This window comes from Odocoileus virginianus, chromosome X (genome assembly GCF_023699985.2).
Source record: "Odocoileus virginianus isolate 20LAN1187 ecotype Illinois chromosome X, Ovbor_1.2, whole genome shotgun sequence".
Lineage (NCBI taxonomy): Eukaryota > Metazoa > Chordata > Mammalia > Artiodactyla > Cervidae > Odocoileus > Odocoileus virginianus.
In genome coordinates, this window is record NC_069708.1 from 31,478,976 (window position 1) to 31,496,092 (window position 17,117).

At 34.6% G+C, this 17,117-nt stretch overlaps 1 protein-coding gene across 11 annotated transcripts in view; it reads right to left on the reverse strand.

Moving 5' to 3' along the window:
* Positions 1-6,008: 6,008 nt before the first annotated feature.
* ATRX (ATRX chromatin remodeler) overlaps positions 6,009-17,117 on the reverse strand; it is a 267,954-nt gene continuing 256,845 nt past the window's right edge. For all 11 annotated transcript variants that reach the window (XM_070462042.1, XM_070462040.1, XM_070462046.1 and 8 more), the window contains 5 exons: positions 12,386-12,535; positions 11,412-11,537; positions 10,552-10,647; positions 9,911-10,039; positions 6,009-8,870 (listed from right to left, as the gene is read on the reverse strand). In XM_070462042.1, the coding sequence (XP_070318143.1) occupies positions 8,592-8,870; positions 9,911-10,039; positions 10,552-10,647; positions 11,412-11,537; positions 12,386-12,535 (780 nt within the window). In that variant the 3' untranslated portion in view covers positions 6,009-8,591. The remainder of the gene's footprint in view (positions 8,871-9,910; positions 10,040-10,551; positions 10,648-11,411; positions 11,538-12,385; positions 12,536-17,117) is intronic.

Below are 17,117 nucleotides of genomic sequence, written 5' to 3' on the forward strand. Positions count from 1 at the left end.
CTTCTTTTTAAAAACCATAAACAGGGACTTCCTTGGTGGTCCAGTGGTTGGGAATCTGACTTCTAATGCAGGGGACTTGTGTTCCATCCCTGGTCGGGGAACTGAGATCCCACATGCCACAGGGCAATCTAAGCCCATGAACCACAACCACTAAGGCTGTGTGCCACAACTAGAGAGAAACCTGCATGTGGCAATGAAAGATCCAGCATGCTGCAACTAAGATCTGACAGTGAAGAAATATATAAATATTTAAAAATTTAAAAAAACAGAAAATATTATCTTATTCCATAAACATAATAGACAATTACAAGGTGTATTTCAGTCCTTTGTTATGGCCAACTAAGAAATAGGGACAGAAGTCAGGAAAAGAGAAGAGACTAAAGAAGGGGAAGGAGAAAGACAAAGAGACCCAAACCAAAAGGCAGAGAAATAGACATGCATATACACTTAGGGACAGGGAAACAAAATTTGATAGTACTAACATTGCCATAATTTTCTCAGATGATATATGATCACCAAGATATTCACACACTGATTCATCAAATATTTATCTCACACTTTTTCTGTGTCAGGTGCTGAGGATATTAAATTGAGCAAAATATACAGGGTTCTGCCCTTAAAGAGCTCACATATCTAGCAGGGGAGCAAGACATTAATCAAGCAATCACACAAATAACCATTGGTATTACTTTCCTATTTCTGTTGTAACAAATCACCACTAATTTAGTGGTTTACAACATGTGTTTATTATCTTACATTTCTGTAGGTAGAAGTCTGATGCAGGTCTCACTGGGCTAAAAATCATGGTGCTGTATTCCCTTTTGGAAATTCTAGGTAAGAATTCTTTTCCTTATCCTTTCCGAGCACCAACAGGGAAAAGGCTACCCACATCCCTTGCCTCCATCCTCAAAGTCAGCAGCACTGCATCTCTCTGAACCTCTAGTCACACCTGCCTGTAACTCTCCCTCTGCTTCCCTCTTCCACTTTTAAGGACACTTGTGATGACACTGGGCCCGCCAGATAATTCAGGAGACTCTCACATTTCAAGATCAGTTGATTAGCAAACAATTCCTGTCATCTTAATTCTCCTTTGCCATGTAACAACATATTCACAGGTTCTGTGATTAGGAGGTAAACATCTTTAGGGGGTCATTATTCAGCCTACCACACTATTATTATTTATGTATTACAGAAACTATTGGCTTAAATGAGACTTTGACCTTCTGTGCACAAGTACAGAAGCACGGCATTTTCTAGAACTATCCTATTCTGAATTCTGTTCTTTGCTGCTTACACGTGTTTGTGTTTGCTGTTTCCTCTGAGATACCCTTCTCCTTTATCTCTACATGTCCATATTCTAGCTCATTTAAGGCCTTGCTTGAATAGTACCTACACTTTATCAGGTGGAAAAAATGAAAAGTAAACTTAGTTCAGAATAGTTCTATCTTTAGGATTCTCAGTTGGTGCCTAAAAGAATTTGTAAGGAAGCCACTGTATTAAAAATGAATTTGGGTATCTTAAAACATATTTCGAAGTACTCACACTGGATTTTTCAGACACTTCTATTTGGATCACAGAAGGAAATGAGAGGATAAAGCCAAATTCTCTAGGCACCACTGAAGAGACACAGAAGGAAGTACCTTGAAAACAAGCTTGTTTAATGGCAAAAGCAGAATCAGATACATGCTCTTAAATTCTGCCTCTTCCAGTTAGTCATGTAACACTGAGTGAATAATTTAATTATTTTAAACCTATTTCCTCATCGGTAAAACAGGATAGTGACTAGTCATAGTGCCTGACACATAATAGGCATTCAATAAATCTTTATTGCTGTGCAAAAGAAGATTCAGTGAGGTGAACTAACTTGTACAACTTTATAAATCTAGAACGAGACCCCCAAATTCTAGCATATTAAAATCATTTTGCTGTTTTAGTTCTCTGGAAATATGTAAACTATTCATGATCCTTCTGGCACATATCTATACTCAATAATCATTAGTTGCCCCTATCCTGACAGACATCACTACACTAACACAGAGCTTTGTTTTGTTCCTTGTGAATACAGCAGCATTTCTCATTTTTTTGAAGTACTTGGTACATCAACTTACCTCGTCTGAGGAAGGCTGAATTATTCCATCTTTGACTCGGAAGGACGCAAAGATCCAGAAACCAGAACAGTGCTTCTAGATCTATTGGTCTAAACTGTGCTGAGTGTCGTGAAAAAAGAAAAATAAATATCCCATTTTCCAGTTACCACACAGGAACTTGTTTCCCTGTCATTTTGGTCCACATACCCCTCTATTTTCCACAAACGGTTCTCATTTTAAAGTTGAGTTCAATACCAATTATTCTGAAAATTTGCTTATTGTGGTCAGGCAGATTGAAAAAAAATTAATTGGGATACCGGTGTAATAGGGGGCATCTGAACAGAGTGGAATGAAAACTAGAAGATATAGGTGCCCTTGTGTATCTCTTTTCCTCTCTGGACCTTTATTTTCTGACTACAGAAGGATAGTCTACAGGGTCTCTAAGACCGGTACCACCTCTAGCATTGTGTGATTCTATAAGCCTCCTGTACACACACACACATATACACACACACATTGAGGTATCAGAATATAAAGGGATGTATGGGTAGTTAAATGATAGTTTGGAGAAGAGGAAAAAATTGCAGGCAGGTACGTTTGAGCTTAGCACATCTAGTAGAGTGTGGAAGATATACAAAGAGAGAGCAGAAACACATAATAAAAGGTTTACTTTGCTAAGGATAGGGTCCAAGCAAGCCTGTATCACTAAAGCCTTTGAAGGCCAACCTCCATGTTTTATTATTGAAAACCTACCAAGAACTGAGAATGAACTAACAAGACTGCAAATGATTATATTAACCACTTTTTCCCCCATTGAAATGTATTCAGCGAACTAGGCACAAGCTTCTACCTGCTTTGCTACTGGCATGTAGGAACAAGCAGCTACAAAGAAAATAATCACCCTTTCACTCTTCTGTTAGCTTTTGTAGTTTTCATCACAAGAATAAACCATTATAAAACCTACATCTCAAAAAATGTCATATGTGTTGTTACATAAGAGTCAATAGAAGACAATATTGCCTTCTACTTACTATAAACTTTACCCAGACCAGACAATTTAAATATTGGCCTAATTTGGGCTTTACAGTTATGAACAATCAAATGGGAGGCTACCAATTATTTGCTTAAAAGTTGACTTAACAAAAGCTGATTTATATTTACCTTGATGTTTTGTCATGTATATAACTCAATCAAGTAACCAAGCTGTAAGAATCAGATCCTTAAACATGTTTTTTTCCTTTTCTGCAGAGTTCCAGAAGAAATAAGAAACAATGCTGAGTACCCCTGGGCAAAAGATAAAGGAGGTTACAGCTTGTAGAAGTAGTAATTAGAGCCAATTACAACTTGACTTACCTGCTTTGTCATTAAAATGCCTGTCAGACCTCTCATTTTTCTAAACAGAGGAAAAGAAAAGGTATAGCTTAATGGGGGAGGGCTAGCTAAAGGAAAGGGATTTCTAATTCTGTTCAAACTTACTGTGTAACCTTAGACAAACACATCGCCTTTTGGCTTCAAACTGTGGTTTTCTCACATCTAAACCGTTAAGAGCTGAAAAGGACCTCAAGAAATCACCTGGTCGGGTCTCCTGCATTCAACAAAGTAAGGTATTATTATAGTCCCATTTTCCAAATGAGACATGAAAGACTCAGATAATTTGACTATAATTTATCTTCTGCCTCCTCAATGGAATAGATTTGGTCTTTTAGCTTAACTGTCATGAGGAAAATGTAGTTATTCTCCTCACTTTTCTCATATGTGGTATACAGTTTAACACATAATAACCACAAAGCACTTTGAAAATACAAAGGGAAGCTTGTGAATGTAACATTACCAACAGAGACACTAGCCCTTGGACTAGATGGGTCTCAAGAAAAAGTAACAAGAATGGATTTAGCCCTTTGAAGATTAGCTTGAGAAAGTAGAAATATACTTAGCTTAGTTAAATGGACCAAACTTACTTTCTGCAAATATGTATACAGGATAATTAGGAGTAATGAAAAACTGTGAAACAGGAACGCCACTATGGATTTACCACTAGGTTTGAGAAAGTAAACAAAGAGTAAGTAAAGTTTTGCATGTAAAGTCAGAAATCCTGAACAAAGCGGGCTCCTTGGGGAAGGGTAAAAGGAAATAAGGTTTTTCTCACAATTTAAGAAGTTCACTTCTATACAACTTCTAATGATTTTGCCTTTTGTCCTTAAAATTGTTAGCAGTCTGGTCACTGAATGCCTAATCATCTATCTTCCTGTCTGCACTCTTTCTTCACGTTACGTTCTAAACCATTCAAATTACCCCTGCCCAAATCACTATCTTTACCTGCTACTTTGAACACATCAGCTGCCTCACAATGCCTTGTTATCCTCTGTATTGAATTACCCATTCAGGATTTCAAGACCCTCCATCAATGCACTCCAATTTAGTCTCTTCCTGATCCTTCTCTACCTTTGTTCCTTTTCATACACTTTCTCCTCATATACCTGAAACAAACCCCCATCCTTGCATATGTCATCTTTCTTCACCTTTATTGAAAATCAACACATATTTGATGTGAGGTCTGCAGGAGGGGTAGCCAAGTCTAAAAGGAGATTGGCGCCAAGCTCCCCCTCCCTGTTTCTATCAGGGAGGAGAAGTGAGGGCATAATGCTCAGGAGCAGAATGTGGAAGAATGCTGCTGGGCAGAGACTGCTTGAAATATTGGGCAGTTCTGAATATTAAGAGGATCTTCAGTATTTTAGGATCCGTCTCATTCTTTCATTCCTTCAATTAAAGCTTTATCTTTATTGTTTTTAACAAAGGCCTCAGTTGATATGCTGCTTTCCTTGTCACACCTCCCTTGGTGAAGGTATGCAGTGGTCACTATCAGATCCCTAGTGAGGGGAGGAAGAGTGATTCCCATAGTTAGTGAAGTGGGCACAACATATCAGGAAGGTTATTACAAAGAGAGGGTGGCAGTGTATATGTAATGAAATTTTACGTCAGCACATACTCTTGAGGAGTAAAACTCTTCGGCAGGGGCAAGAAGGACCATTCTTTTATTAGATCCAACATGAGTGATGTGGGCAGTTTGGTTCCTGACAGATATTAAGCTTAGAAACAGTATATATTTTGGATTTTTAATTTTTATTCACTTCCATATAACAGCATATATAAAATGTTGCACAGACAAAAAAGCATTTCTGAAACTTGGTCACTCCTTTTAGATTGGCACAGATTATATACTTTTCAAAAAAATCAATGGTGGAAGAATTTTCCTCTCTTTTAAGGCTAGATTTGATTTGGAAATAGCCAAAAGTCACTGAGACTAAGTCTGGTGAAACATGGTGGGGAATAACCTGAATGTAATTGTTAGTGAAATAAGCATGTAAAAGGATGACCTATTTTACTGTTAAAACATCTCACAACATGCCACCCTCAAAGGAAAATTTTTACTGGGATATGTAACTGTTTTGAAAGTTTTGTTTAGGGTACAGAAATATGTATCTGATTTTATGATGTTAGAGGGAGAATGGGCATAGCTAAGGGAAGACTGCAAAATATTCAGCTTCTTTGGAGGCCAGGTGATGATTTCCATCAACCTGCTAGTGCTTCAGGATGATAAGCAGCTTTTGTATCAACTGTGGAGTGGTAGGTCTGCTTCACTTAAATGAGTGACACAGCTGTTGGGAAGCAAGAAATGGTGCTGGATTACACACAGACAACCAAAACTAACAAACACACATAAGCTTCCTGGTATGTAAATTATTTTTGAGGTTTAAGATCTCCTTTTACAGAATTTAGTATATAACAGATTCAAAAACCAAACTCCTTGACCTCCCAATATTAAATAACTAAATGTGCAAAAGAACCACCATTAAATAGCACATAAAAAGCTATACATTTTCTATGAAACATTATGTGCACAGATTTTCAAAGCTGTGAAAATGCAATAAAGAGCACAACACATTTTGGTCACTTTATTAAATGACATTAAATAGTTTAAGTTTCAACTACTAAACAGCACTTTGAATGGTGAAAACACAGATAGTATTATTGTCATACTTGAATGCTTTTCTTTAAAAACACAATTCCAGTCCTTATATATATTACAAAACAGCCTTAAAGGAAGAAGTGACATCTTTTCTACAGTACTTAAGATACTCAATACGGAACTGAAAAGCAGTCTAACAGAAACAAAGGCAAGTCTTCACAGCTGTATGATTTCAGCAGCCAAAGCTGGATGATGGACTGAAACATTACTATACAACTGGGACAAAACATATACAATATCACAATACTAAGCAAAAACGCTTTACACCCGAAGAAATAAAACAGGTTACAAAATGTGGAGAATTTAGCAGGCAAAACTGTATTACAAGCAACATTTTAAATCATCATTTTTTTAAGCCATTGCAACTATTTAAAACATCTAAAACAAATATAAAAATGAGCCTTTTAGTATCTTATTGACATGACTTTATCTTTAAATATTTGTTAAAGCTTGATGTTATACTCAAAGTACATATTATGTAGCTAAAATGTCAAGTGAAGATTGTATGCAAAGTGATCCAAGTTTTATCCCAAACTATTTCCAATTAACCTTTCTATGTATTACTCTTTAAGTAATAATTTCATTTATGATTTCACTCAAGGTTTAGAAGGTTGCCTAAAATTTTGACATCTATGTCTTTGAGCAAGTAATCAGACCGTGGTGAAAGTTCCCAGGTTGAATAAATCAGGTTTAAAATATTCTGGACTTCTAGCAATACCAACTGATAACAGCTGGCCAGAGTATATTGTCTTCAAATATTTATTTCATAAATCTTGTCTTTTTCATTTCTTCTAAAGTAAAAACACATCCCCCTAGTGAAATAAGTTTGATTATATGGCTGGCATAATATCCAAATATGGGAAGGTGGAGGGTGGATCCACCAAACCTCAAAATTCTATATGACAAACTTAGTACTCTTGAATGTTCTACCACTAGTTCTTTCAAGATAAAAGTGGACATCTCTTAATCGTCCAAACAACTCAAAACAGTTTTAGCTAATGTTAAACACATTCTAACTCAGTGATACCTCAAGCAAATCCTCCACCCAGCTTTTTTTTTTTTTGGAATTTGTTAGCCATTTCCACTACATGTTACATCGCCATCTCAAAAATGGTTTCGCCATGTTGAGTTGACTCTCATAGTCTAACAATCTTTTTCTTTAAGAAACTCAAGCAACCAAATTTGTACATGAATAAGCATATAGGTCATTTTTACAAGCCTGGATTAAGAAAAACAACAATGTAAAACCTCATAAAAGGGCATTAGGTGAATTTTGATTAGAAAATTGCCTCACAGATCTAAACTAAAAAAAAAAATTGAGCTTTAAAACATAATTTATGTAAGAAAATACAGTTGGGGAAAAAGAACATACTGATGAGAGAAAAGAAGAGGAAGCGCATAGAAGCCAGTGATCCTTATCTTTAGGAGGAATTACTTCACAATACTGACAGTACTGGGAATTGTTTTAAAGCATATTCCCCATGTGAACTTAAAGTCAGCAATGGTTCTGCCATTTTGATGTTGTTTATAAAACAGGGTGTGAAGCTAACAACCACAATGTCATCCTTAACTTCCTAAAATGCTAGAACTTGATTTTGTTAGTCCACATCCCACTGCCAGCAACAGGATGAAGCACTAGCACTGGCACCAAGCAGTTAAGAGATGTGCCTTATATTAGTGCCAGGAGAGAGAAAATTCAAGTGTGGAAGATAATCCACGACCCTGAAATTTTACCAGTAATTATTTCAGCACATATAACTGAAAATAAAAATGGCAGAAAAGACTAAAGAAGAAAAAGAATTCTCTTCTTATGCTGTACTTAAGGCTGTTTATACAATGCTAAGATAACTGTAAGACTCCTCCCAGTTTTAGAGCAGTAGTATTTAACAATATTGCACACAATTCTGTGTCAAAGATAACCAACCCTTAGTTTCTAACTTTCAGTCACAGAGATGATATAGCAGGAGCCCAGTTTCAGACTTCAGTCAAAAGAACATTAAAACCATTTCAATCACTTTAGTCAAGAAATGGATAAGTACAAAAGTATTCCATAACTTGAGGAATCAACTCTAAGAACTCAGCTGTGTGTTTTTATATGTAAAGAATGAATATATAAATCAGTATTCTTTCATAAATTCAATAATTTATGACAATTTTATGGTCACTAAAAGCAGGCATAAAAATTTAGAGAGGAAACCTGTGGAGTTGTTACTGTTATGGAAGGACTTGTTTTCACTGAAAACAATTTGAAAGATCTTCTGTACCAAATGTGTGTAAGAAGATTCTAGGCAACATCACTGACAAATGTCAGGAAGAAATGGTATGCCCTATTAAAAAAAATTTAAAACTAATATGGAAGATTGGCATTTAAGGGGACCAAACTATTTATACAGTTGAGTTCTGTTAAGTCATTGATTCCTAAAAAAATAAAAGATCTTTCTATGATTTTAACAATCTTTTAAGCTTTTAGTGCAAAATCACATTGATTTCCCTGGGGAGGGTCCTGGATTTTTGCTTCTCATTGGGGGTGGCGCACGTTGTAATGGTGGTGGCTGCATACCACCAGCCACGGACTGATACATTCCTCTCATATCAATCTGCTGGTAGTTAGAAGGATTCATGATTAAATTTGGAGGCTTTGGCATCATGAGGTGACCCAGTGTTGCTTGTTGATAAGTCATTTGCTGCTGCTGCTGCTGATTGTACTGTTGCTGGAGCCTTCGGTTCATAAGTATTCGTTGAACACAGCTGATTAACTAAGGAGAGAAAAGGGAGCTGTTACAAGTGCATGACCTGTCTCCAAAGAGGCAGTATCAAATTTTGAGTTAAAATCAATTTGTTAAGGGGGTACCATACCAAAAGAAAAACATATTATTGTTATCACCATTACTAATTTGATGGCATTCACAGGACCATTACTGTAGAAACCAGTTAGTAACACCATTTAGGGCTAAATTCTCTTAATGACTTGACTATTGTAGTGCAAGCAGCATTTAAGTTGGTTGCTATAGTAACCTGTCCTGCACTGTGATTAGTCTCAAGTATTAGTTACAGCACTTTTTTATCAAGTCTCTTTCTTTGTCCTTCTTTTGAATATTTCACATGATGACAGACAAATAAACACTTTTAGTGACAAACACCAAAGGGAAAAGGCACTTGCAGTGGGAGTAATTCCTACCTGCCTACCTAGAATGTCTCAGATTTCCTAAGATAATTTAAAACCACATAATTCTACACTGCTTTCTAAGTAAAATTCATGCCACAGAAATTGATTCCCTGGTGTCAAGAGTTGAAATTTCCCAGTGCAAGGTAGATGGCTGCCAAACAACCATGCTAACAAAGATAATCAAGGATTCTGGAATATGTTAGTCTTACAAAGAATTACATAATTTAGTAGGAACCTGTGTCATATATCATTTATAGCTCCACTTGTTATCTCAAATATATTAAAAAGTATACTTATTTGTGAAAGTTGTTTAAAAATAGTAAATGTGGTAAGAAAAGTCTGGCAAAAATTCCTTTTTAGATGTGCAGAATATACAAAAGTAAAATTATATGGAAGAGATGCTATGTAAACTTCAAGGAGATTCATTTGGGAAGCTGTTGCTCCTTTGCAACAAAAGACATTACCTTTATTTGACATTACTAGGTTTATGAATAAAATTTCTTCTGGGAATAACCAATGACCATCCATCCAACCACATATGGGAACAGATATCAACATAGATGTCACACAAACTCATTATTATAAATTCAAGAAAATTAAACATAACCTAGAGATACTCTGAATTCTTACCATCTGTTGTTTTGTCAACACGTCATTGTAGATTGCCTCTCTTCGTTTGACATCAAGCTCCTGGCTGGCTTGTCTACTTAATGCTAATGCCTGTACCTGGGCCTCTGAGAGGTTCATGTTTTCCTTCCACTAGAAGAAAAATTTCTATTTACTCCTTATTGCAGTAGAATTGAAGAAAATAATTTAAAATATTTATAGTCCTTAAAGATATTCAGGATTTTTAAAGTTTTCTTTCCTCCTTTTCCTTTACTCTCTTCTAAAGAAGATGATGATGTAAAAGCAAGGTACTAAACTGTCCACTGTTGTACAAGGGTTAGCTATGCCTGGAGAGAAACTATTTGGATTTAATTCATGCAACTAATAATCAAAATATGTTTATATAAACAACACATACATTTCCATGATTAACTGATTTTCCAATTCTTTGATTTTATATTTCTCTTTTGTACCAACATCTAGATAAAACTGAGATATATAGCTTGGCACTATTATATAGTCTACTAGTATTTTACTGTTGTAAATCAAGTTATAAGAATTACGGTCTTTCCCCCACAGAAGTAGTGAAGTAAAAAACAAAAGTCAGAATGAATGGTGAGAATAAGAATTGCAAGTTGGTGTACGACAATTGCCAATTAACTTACTACAGCTGAAATTATATCTTCAAGAGGCTGAATCCTCACTGCTGTCACACTGTTTGTTGCTTCCACAACTTTTTCTCTTCCTTGATTAATGAGGTCCTAGAAGAATGCAAGAAATAACCTTATCAGGGCACATAAAAGACAGCTTAGTTTTAAAAGTATAGGGAGCCTTTCTCTTGACAATCTACAGCATGTGGCCTTAAAAATCTTTAAGTAATTGAAAAGTACAGCAAAATTCAGCATCAATAAAATGCAGTAAAACTCATCAGTGAGGGCCTTGTTAGGAAGATAAAAATTGGGTTCTATTGTGCCAATAATTTAATAATTTAAATGACTCCATAAGCACATTTTAAAAAGAAAATCACAGATTCAATTACATTATTTAATTACTGGTATATTAAAACCTAGTCTTTCTTATTTAACTCATCATTGATCCTATTTTTAAATTATTTCATAATACTATACATTATCATATACTTAAAGTTGCATCTACACTACTTCAGAATGTAGATCAATGTGTGTATTTCTCCCACTTTCAAACACTAAATAATTTGTTTATTCAAAATATTTTATAACTGAAGAAAGTGCTATTTCTCTAGCCAGTCAGCTACCCTATTGTTTCTTAATTAAAATAATTCAAACTATATTAATTCAAGGCCTGATTTCTTTGTGCTCTGAACAAACCACATTTTATTATAACTACGCTGGTTCAAAAAGGTCAACAAATAAAAGAAAAATTTCTAGGTCTATTCAGAGGTAATCTTTTGGGGAATGTGATATTCCTGCATAGGAAACCCTCAACAACAAGGCACTTGAAATTGCCTTTAATTCAAGGCAAAATACTTTCGTACTTCACAACTTACCTCCAGCTGTTGATTACTCATTGCTGATAGGGCTCCCAAATTGAAAGGAATATAAGGAGTTTGAGAGTTAAAACTGACAGGGGGTAAATTGGTCCCAGTTGGTATGTTGAAACGCATGGTCAGTCCCTACAAACAAAAAATTATGCACTTTCCACATTGTGATTTAAAACTTGAAATTCTACATCACCTACTGGTTGAGAAAAAAATCCACATTCTCAGATCTAGGAAATTATTAACACTCCTTCACACACAAACAAAACACCCTTTTCATCTGAAACCAAGATCTTATTACATAGAAAGCTTTAACCCCTAAAGGTGTACTCTTTTCTGATAATTCCCACAGTATGGGGCAACTCAGAGAATTCTGATGAGACTCCTAAAATCACAATGTTAAAGAAGTTTAGTACAATGAATTAGGAGTTTAAAAAGGATTCAGGTATTAGGATAAGGTTTCCCATGCTCAGGCACATTTTTGCTCAATGAGGTGGTATTTAAAACAGAGGTGGAACTATTTTAAATAAAGTTGCTGCTGGAGATTGACATTAATGTCCAATAACAGAGTATTTTTGTGTTCTGATAATTGGTCAAAACTTTGAGTTTGGTACACATGCTAAAGCAACATTTACCCCTACCTCCAAACTCAAGTTCCTATATGTCTGCTACTACAGTAAGGGTGTTGATGGAAGTTAAGTGATGCTAAATATACAGCTTCCCACTAATCTCTCAATTTAGCAAGTGCTAATCAGAAATGAGGTTACTACTCTTTAAGGGCAAACATTTTCTTCTCTCCTCTCCTTCGAGTCTACCACCAAAGGCAGCCAAAGCCCATAAACAGACACCCAAACTTGGGGGACTCTGTTCCTGAAGATTCAGTATATTATTACCTGTTCCAAATGTGACCCTTTTCTTCCTCCACTGTTCTTTTAAATGACTAACAACAAAAACAACAACAAAAAGCATTTCAGATGAACTACCTTCTTCTCTGCTTCATATTCAGCCCAAGCTGCTTTTCTTTCTTCTTCAGTCAACTCTTCTTCTTCTTTGTGGTCCAAAAGAGAATCATGTTCATGATATCCTACAATGTGTTCTTTATGTATTTGAAGAAGTTCTGCAAGTATGGTGTCCTGTTTAGAAGGGTTGAAATAATAGTTATTTTCTCCCTCTGATCATATTTCCATAGTTCTTTGACCTACTGTTAGTCTAGAAACTCACGCTACTATACATATTTCTGATATATATGATAAATTAACTAGAAAACATTCACAATACATGCAATACCAGCCTCTTATGTAAGAATGTCATATTTATACAGCATGTTTTAGGAGTTTAATTTTTAATGGCTACTTTTCATCTTTCAAGCTCTCTTCCTCCAACATTTTTCTAATTTTTTCATATGCATTTTGTTTTGTGCTTTTTTCAGAGTTGATTAAAAAAAAGGCTAACATAAGTCTGCTAAATTCAGAGATGCTTGTGCTAAAAATCATGGCTACTCCTGTTCATACCTATTTAACACCTGTATTTATTTATTTTGCTGCACCAGGTCTCTTAGTTGCAGAATGCAGGATCTTTGATCTTCGCTGTAGCATGTGGCATCTTTATAGCTGCAGCATGAGAACTCTAAGTTGCAGCATGTGGGATCCAGTTTCCAGACCAGGGATTGAACCTGAGCCCCCTACACTGGGAGCACCAGAGTCTTAGCCACTGAACCACCACGGAAGTCCCTTAATAACTTTACTTTCATAATCCCTTTAGCTACCAACCACTATACGAACAAAAACCGAGTCTAAATTAATCAAAACAGCTACAGAACAGTTTAACTGGAACATACAGTCCTTATATTTCAATTGTAAGAAACTCAAATATAAATTACACTATAAGGACCTAGGATCAAATTTAAATTGATATACATTATTTATCATTTTATTATCAAAGTGTCTTTTTTTTTAAAGTCATGATGTCTTATGTCAGTCTTTTAAGGTTAAAAAACAAAAAGCTTAAAACTTGGAATCACTTATATACTCAGTAAGAACCCCAAACTCCTGCGCTGTATGATTATGATTATAAAAGAGACACACACAAATGGAGATCATGGAGGGTGGGGGTTAAAGTGAACCATGGATATGTCACTTGCTAACAAAAAATTTTAAATATTCAGAAGCTGTTTATTAAAATTAAAGATGAAAACCTGGATATATAGAAGGCAAATTAATTCACTTTGCAAAAGGACTTTCCACAGCTTCTAACAGCAAGTTTCCTTAGAACACACTTTCTAAACGGAGTGAATTTAATGAAGGAATGTAAATAATGACTGGTCAAAGGAAGGCACAGGGAAGCATATAGCACATTAAATTTAACCTATATTCAATAATGCTTAATGCCTCCTTAAGTTTTAGCATAGACAAAGCCCATACTTACAAAGAATTTTGTCTTTATATCTTCAACCATATCTAGACTATACAATCCAGCACAGGGTAGGAGCTCAAATGTTTGTTATATAACTCAAGATGAAAAATTCAACTCATAAGGCCCTAAGTTTTTTTTTTTTTTCTGTACAACAGCAAATGCTGACACCAATTCCAACCATTTTGATACCTGGTATTATGTTAACAAACTTTTTATCTTGCCACATCAATAAACACTCAAAAGAATCACTTCATAATTTCATGAAAGAAAATGAATTTTTTTAATGGATACATCTGTAATTAAGATTTTGCAATTAATTTTGAATGCATGTGCTATTTCTTTGGTTGAAAACACTGAAAGACCATACAAGGTTCAAGAAAGAAAGTCTACTGGTGGAATGAATATATGCTAATAGATTTAGTTCTTTATTTTTTGGTTTATTTCTTTTAAAATGTTAACTAAACATTTTTCTTCTGTACCAGTAGAGAAATCTGCCATCAAAGCTGACTTTCTCTGGCCTATGGCATACAGAACATGTTTATCACAACTAGATAGATCTCCAAAGTTCAGAGTTACTAACCAGGCAGGCAGAGAGATAGGGCAATCTGAATTAAATTTTGTTAAAAGATAATGCTTCCTTAGATGTGTGTCTCCCATGGTTACCCCACCCCACCCCAAGCATGACTCAGAAGAGAGGTATGTAATAAAACCAGATAACACTGACTAATATTTTTAGCAAGTGACCATGCCAAATATAATTAGGAAAGTCAGCTGTTCTACAAAATACCAAATAAATTACAAGACAGAAATGTCCTATGGATAATCCCAATTTTACTTCTGTCTGACAATAAGTGATGTTCTTAAAAGAACTGTAATCAAAAATCACTTCATTTCTCTAAGACAGTAACCTAAGGGAAAGAGCAGCAGAAACCGAATTTATTTTTCAGCTGTATGCTTCTCTCTGTAACAGTGGATAATAACTTAATCTAGTTATGACTGTGAGTTAAACATGGATAAAATGCTCTACAGTTACGTGTAACAGGGTGATATAAGAATAACAGGAATAAATGAAATACCCAATTCTCTGGAAACTAACACTATGTCAATTAAGTATAGCATTTATTTCTCAATTATAAATGCCATGATTCATATAATAACTACTTTTTATGATTAGAGAAAAAGCCTTTCCAGAAATGCATGCACATACAAACACACAAACAACGCTCATATACACCCTTTTTAAAAAGTGTCTGTATCCTGATTTTCAAAGTCCAAACTTATCATCTTGAAATTGGTAGAAAATGATGTTCAGAGAGGCAAAGTAACTTTTTTTCCAATCACAGAGCTAAAGACTAGCTGGGATTAGAAGATAGATTTCCTGACTCCTATCCAGTGATCATTCTATCACACTGTAAAGAATGACTGTTTTCTTGAGGCATGGTTCCTCCATTTCCCAGATCTATTCTCTTTCAAAAAGAATTCCCTAAAGGATTCCCTAAAGGAGGAAGGAGAAACTTAGGTAGGTCTATTTTTTTCACTTTTAACACTTTTGTTCTTTTTGAAGTTTTTAAAAACAAGTATGTTAATTTTTTAATAAAAGAAAATATAAAAGCTGAAATAAAAACAATACATAGACACAAACTTATAAAAGGCCAGTTCATGCTTAGCCTGAACCTGATATGAACTATTTTACCATTTTATCTTCAGAGGTAGTCATTTTATGAAATCCCACTTCTGAAACCCTTAAATGTCTTCTCCCCACCAGATTTAAGATCTATGCTATTAAGTCAAACATGATTGCCTAATTATGGTTAGATTATGATTCGGCTTCCACCCATGCAATAACTTTCATTTTGACCCACAGTCAATTAAAATGTCAACAAATCAGAGGTAAAGTACATGTGACTTACTTTTGTATCATTAAAAACTTTTGGACCCTTTTCCTAAAACATTACCTCCCTCCTAACATCAAGCCAAATAACCATATTCCTTTTACTAGCCACAACACTCCCTTCTTTTCAGAATTTTTAAAAATTTTAATGGAAATGATGTTATAATTCCTGTTATAAAACCTAGAGATAACTACCAGTAACATTTGTGTATATCCCTCCACACATTTACATTTTACACACGTGTGTGTATATAAATTTTCACATAAAAATGGGATTGTACTATACTTTAAAACCTACTTCTCTGCCTTAATATCTTTCCATGAACATTATTTTACACAAAATACAAAACAGTCATTGGTTTTAATTGTGTATGTTATATAGATATACTTTAGCATCTATTGAATTATTCTCTTAAGAGTTTATTATGTGTTTATGCCACTTCTAGTTTTTAATTATTACCAAATCTGCAATGAAATAGGTTAATGGATAAATTTTAATGTATATCAACCACTTGTTCATACAATAATATGCTAACAATACTCAGGGACTTAGACAAGTACCTTTACCATTATTTTCATTTTAACAAAGAAAAGACTACATGTAAGCCAACTGACTTTTAAAGGAACAAGATTCATTTATACATTTCAGAAGTAGGAAAGCAGAAATCTTTCTTCGAGAGTGTTGTATAAGACACAGTAAGAGAAAAAAGATACAGGATTTCTGATACAAACTGTTTCTACAACTTTCCCATTTAAATTAATTGCAGCATACTGTCAACACAAGAAATAGATGATGAAATGAACAGGGCAAAAATATCTGCAACAGAATCCTCAGAGTATTTCTTTGGGAAAAAAATTTTTGCAAAGTCTAGTGTAAGTAATAAAAACTAATAAAGAAAAATTTTATCCCAATATACAATATGATCAGAGAGAGGTTTTTTGTTATTTCCCCCTTAAACCATGCATTTATATTAGTTGCTATAGTAACACTATTATTGAAAATAATACTGGAGCAGAATCTATAATCACTCAGCCAACAGTCATCAAAATGAGGTTTAAATTATATCCAAATGTGTACCTTTACTTTTCTTTGTCTAAACTTTGTTTCTCCTTAAATAAGTGAAAAACTTATAAGCTGGGAAAACCATGGTCTATATTCTAGCTAACAATCTAAATTAGTTTGAGCTTTAAAATGACTAGTCCAATTAATAAAAGAAAATTAATGCTAAACTACAAGTTTAAGTTAATTACTTAGAAGTTTAAAGTATTTGGCAAGCTGACAAAAATTTCCATTTAATTAATTATGAAATTCAACCTTGAAAATAAAAATTTAAAAAAACAAGCTTTGCCTAGGGGTGGAGGCAGGGGTTTGCCATGTTTCAAAATATTTCGCTTGCTATCACTTTGAATTT